Raw genomic sequence first — 5,105 nt, forward strand, 5'->3', positions numbered from 1 at the left:
AATCTTTGCTGTTTGAGCTCATCATTAATGGAAGCCACTGTATCAAACCATTTTATTGAAGGTTTTCTCCTTCTTCACTCTCTACTTTTACCAAGCATGATTATCCTTTTCTGTGGTTTGGTCTCTTCTGACATGACCAAAGTAGGTTAGAGGATGTCTGGTCATTCTCACTTTCAAGGACCATTCTGGCTGTACTTCTTTCAGCAGCCCAGTGTTTTCAGTTATTCTTTGCCAACATAATTAAAAACCATCAACTCTTCTTCAGTCTTCATTGTCCAGTTGCACATGCATATGAAGTAAATGAAAATACAATGGCTTGGGTCAGGCACACCTTCTTGTTCAAAGAGACCTAATTTTTTTTGTAAGTAAAACCGCCCTGTAGATTTTCCAAGGCTGTGAATGTTTACAGCAGACTGCTTCATCTTTCTTCCTCAGGGCTGCTGGTGGGTTTGAATCACCAACCTTTTGTTTAGCAGTCAAATGCCTTAACCACTGTGCCACCAGAGCTAGACATGTGCAAATGACACAGAGCCTCTACTTTCTTCAGTCCCAGAGATAGCCTGAGGAACAAATAGCGTTTTTAATACACGTAGAGCATTTAGGTTGATGCCTGGTACAATCTAAGCACTGCATTAGCTATTACTCTTTACATATGATACTACACAGTTCCAAGAGAAAATGGATATGGTAGTAAGTTTCATTTGTTAATGTTCTGATCTAGATTGTAAAAAAGTTCAGATATGAAGTTCATTTCCTCAAAAACATAGGTCTTGGCTGATATGGTAAATAACGATGCAAGATCAAGCAGTGACTAGAGCTAGTATCAAAAAATTCTTGTTGTCACTGACCTGGTATTCCTTTTGTTTTAGAAAAAACGAGGTCTCCAAATACCTAATCTTTATACTAAGAAATTACAACAGAAATAATAGAACAAGCCATTTGATTTTATTGCTATTCAAAAAAGGTTCACTTTTTTTTTTTTATTTAGCTTTCTGACTCTGTGCTTGTGCCTTCAACACTTTCACAACAATTTTCTGCTCCTCGATAAGGAAAGCACGCTTGATCCTAGAAAGGAAAATATTATATGAATTGGGTTGCAAAAAATGAAACTCATGTAACACAGCAAGTAAAATTCCATAAAAGAACTGAGCAAAATAATCAGAAAAGACATCCAGAAAAGTAAATGAAGCCCACCAAATAGAGTGAAAAACGTGAAGAGCTGGTTATTATCTAAACAGTCCCTTTCAGCCACAGGTCTACTTCTTGCAGTTTCTAAAGCAAGAAAACTCTTCAACTCCAGGTTACAGCACCAACCCTCCCCTTCTTGGTCATTATAAGCAATGAAAATCATTCCCACAAGACATTACTCCCTGACATTTATGGCAGCTCCTTATTTAATATTATTACTAGGATCTAGGACTTATTGTTATTACTTGATTTGCAAAATATCTTGGAAAGCTTAAACTATATCTTAAAAAATTTCTAAGAAAAACAACACAGAAAGGGCATATGCACGGCAAATCACAGTTAGTGGCGTAAAGAATAGCAAGAGGCATTTAATCAAGAATAAGGATTCTTAAAAAAAAAAAAAAAAAGATTTTTAGAGCCCCACCCTCTGGGTCCAACTGTACCACTTACTAGCTGTGCTATCTGGGGTAAGTTACCTTTTCTGCAGTAACTCACAGGACCAATTTAATATGATGATTAAATTTGGAAGGATTTTCGATGGAAGTTGCAAGGTTTGGTGCCAAAAGATGTGGTTTAGAAACTTAATTAGACCACAGAACTAGATGAATAAACCAGAGGCAAAACCATTCTGTGAAGCAATTTTTTCACTTGTGTAGACCAAATAAAATGTAGAAAACTTATTGATATATTGTAAGCATTTAAAGATAAACCTTAACTATACATACCTGTCCCTCCCCCTGCCATTTCCTTAGCTCAGATCTTCATTTCTTGCCCACCAAACAAACCAAAAAACCAAACCCACTGCCTCAGAGTCAATTTAGACTCAAAATGATCCTATAGGACAAAGGAGAACTCCCCCATAGGGGTTACAAGGCTATAAATCTTTGCAGAAGCAAACTGCTTCATTTTTCTCCCATGGAGTGGCTGGTGGGTTTGAACCACTGACCTTCTGGTCAGCAGCCCAATGCTTTAGCCACTGTACCACCAGAGCTCCTCATTTCTGGCCTAGGTTACCTAATCCTTCTTGATTTGTTTTCACTCACAGCCCTCCCCAATTTACTAGTCTTTTCAAGTCAAAATAAGAAATCATCCTTGACTCTCCTCTTTACAGTATCAAATCAATCACCTTTCAAACCTCTCTACTTCTGACATCACTTTAAAAATGTTATGTGTTCTCTTAACAAGGGTTAAGAACAAGCATCTCAAAACTTGGAATAAATCCCAGTGTTGCCCCTTTCCAGTTCTGGAACAAGAGTGAGCATTAAGCCTTGGTTTCTTCACAAAAAAAACGTCAATAGAAACTCTTTCCTGATGGGTTTGTGAGGATTAAAGTGGTCACCAGCGTGTGTTAGATAAATGTTGCTACTATCAACTCCACTGTTATTTCTACTAGCTCCTTCCTAGACTACCTACTGGGAGTTCTGGTGGTGCAGTGCCTAAGTCATTTGACTGCTAACCAGAAGACTGGTGGTTCAAACCCACCAGCCATTCCACAGAAGGAAGACCTGCTATAATAACCCTACAACAGATACCACTCCTGCCTATTCTCTAGACTATAAAGTACTGTTTCAAATATGTAAATTAGATCCTGTTTCAAAATTTAATAATAAAAAAATCCATGGTACATACTAAGAACCCTAGTTCTTTCCTCAATCAACCACTGTTAAACCTTTGCACTTATCTCGGGCCACTCTTTCCCTTGCTCTCTATGTAATCGCCCTGCTCATGTCTCCCCCATTCCACATATTCAGAACACCCAGAGCTAAGTGGAACATTCCTTTCCCAGTCACCCTTACCCCCATCCATCTCTTATGTCTAATGCAAATGTCATTTCCCCATCTTTGACAAAGTAGAGGAAATGTATGTTCTGAAGCTGAATAACTTCACTTTCTACTCTAATGCAACAATATTTCTGGTTTACCTAAGGGTTTTCTGCCTTGCACTAGTTTTTATTGTGAAAATAATTAGAAATCCATTAATTGCCACATTTTAAAGGATCAAGTTAAATATCCACCTTTTAACCTGAAGGCCTTTCCTGATACATGTATGACTTTTCTACCACTGTCTATGACTTCCTACAACCTTCGGGTCCAGCTATACTAGAATTGAACCCCAACTCTGCCACTTATTACTTGGTTACCATTGAAGCGTTGCTACTTCTGACTTTCCCTTCCTTTCCTTGTCATTCATTCAGTGCATAAACTTTACAGTCAAGCACATTGGTATTTACACTTCCCACCTACCTATGTTTCATCCTCAGAGACTCAGCTAGTACCTCCTCTGGGACCCTTTCTTGGGTCCCCCAGGAACTCAAAGCATAACCAAACCACTAATACATATTCATGCCGGTACAATCCCTCACCAAAAATCTAAGGTCCTTTGAATGAATTCATTTGAATTAATCACTTAAGGAGCTCTGGCAGCAGTGCCTAAGACATTTGACTGCTAACCAGAAGAGTGGCTGTTCAAGCCCACCAGCCACTCCTCCACAGAAGGAAGATGGGGCAATCTATTTCCATAAAGATTTATAGCCTCAGAAAATCAATGGAGGTTGCTACGAGTTGGAACTGACTCAAGGGCAACGAGTTTTTTTTAAATATCACTTATTAGTTTGCATGTTGTTGTTGTTGTAGTTATTTGCCGTCGAGTCGCCCCCGACTCATAGCGACCCCTCCTTGGGTTTCCGAGGCAGTATCACTATGGAAGTAGGATTGCCCAACCTTCCTTCCGAGGAGTGGCTGGTGGGTTTGAACCGTCAGCCTTCTGGTTAGCAGTCAAGTGCCTTAGGCACTATGCTACCAGAGCATAGCACCAATTATTCCTGTCAAGTAAAAATTTTTAAACATACAACTTTTATTATTTAAGGAAGTTTTTTTTTCCATCATAATGATTAGCATGCAATGTAAAATCAGAGACTTGTTAAGAAAGCCAATTCGAGAGTTATATTATATTTACCTGTCACGGACACATTTAGCACACATGGAACCACCATAGGCCCTGCTGACATGTTTTTTTGTTTTGGATAGTCTCATGAGAACTTTAGGTCTCACAGCCCGAACCTGCGTAAAGAAAATAGTGAGGTTATTTTGTGATGCTTCAACAGAAACAGAAAATTTCCTAGATTTTTGGTAGGCGGTATTTTTTAAAAGTACAAATTTTTAAACTAGGATTCAAAGAAAAATACTACTTGAATTACACGAAAGGTATCACATGGCATTTCTTATATAGGGTTTAAAAGAAAACCTGTGTTCTTGATAGGTATGAATCATGGATGCTTCGGAATTCTCAGCCCTTAGTGGTGACCTCCCTATTCACTCCCTTAACTAAGGGATTAAATGTCAGAAATTCAACCCTTGTTATGCTGTTCACAGAAAAGGCCATCACTTACTCCTCGAAGTCGGCCTGGGCACACACCACATGCAGATTTTGGTGCTTTACCAACTTTCTTGGTATATAGGTAAACAATTCTATTACCAGGGGTTCGGGACCTAGAAAGTGAAAGAATAGACAACAGGTCAGCATTATGTAGAGTAAATGAGAATGTATTATTTTAAATGTTACAAGTACTTACAGCCTAGTTTTGTTAGAGGCTGTATTGTAGGACAGCCTACGACGGTAGGTCAGACGCTGGACCATTTTGAATGCCTAATAAAGCAAAGAGGAATAAATTAGGTTTCCATTGTGAATGTGATTCAAATCTCAAAAGACAACATTAAATAATTTTTACACCTTGTTCTAATCCCATGACCTAGCTTTTTCAGTGAAAATAGTCATCACAACTTACACACTAGCCATATACATACAAATACTCACACACAAAAAAAGCACACCCTCACTGCCTTCCTGTTAGCAGCCAAGTGCCTTATCCACTATGCCACCAGATATATCCTTATGTGTCTGCTGCTGTTGGTTGCCTT

At 38.7% G+C, this 5,105-nt stretch overlaps 1 protein-coding gene across 1 annotated transcript; it reads right to left on the minus strand.

Moving 5' to 3' along the window:
- Positions 1-980: 980 nt before the first annotated feature.
- Positions 981-4,827, minus strand: RPL34 (ribosomal protein L34). The gene is made up of 4 exons (XM_007940761.2): positions 4,760-4,827; positions 4,577-4,676; positions 4,144-4,247; positions 981-1,065 (listed from the first exon to the last, which is right to left on the minus strand). The coding sequence occupies exons 1-4, from the start codon at positions 4,822-4,824 to the stop codon at positions 981-983; spliced, it is 354 nt and encodes a 117-aa protein (XP_007938952.1). The 5' UTR covers positions 4,825-4,827.
- Between the last annotated feature and the right edge of the window lie 278 nt (positions 4,828-5,105).

This window comes from Orycteropus afer, unplaced genomic scaffold (assembly GCF_000298275.1).
Source record: "Orycteropus afer afer isolate SDZICR_OR568_19922 unplaced genomic scaffold, OryAfe1.0 scaffold00071, whole genome shotgun sequence".
Lineage (NCBI taxonomy): Eukaryota > Metazoa > Chordata > Mammalia > Tubulidentata > Orycteropodidae > Orycteropus > Orycteropus afer.

What these genes read in the sequence shown, in the direction of transcription:
- RPL34 (XM_007940761.2), bottom strand. Translation starts at nt 4,824, where the DNA reads ATGGTCCAGCGTCTGACCTACCGTCGTAGGCTGTCCTACAATACAGCC. An exon ending in GCCTCTAACAAAACTAGGCT is followed by an intron (nt 4,677 to 4,759) that starts GTAAGTACTTGT and finishes TTCACTTTCTAG; the next exon opens with GTCCCGAACCCCTGGTAATA. An exon ending in GCTAAATGTGTCCGTGACAG is followed by an intron (nt 1,066 to 4,143) that starts GTAAATATAATA and finishes TTTCCTTTCTAG; the next exon opens with GATCAAGCGTGCTTTCCTTA.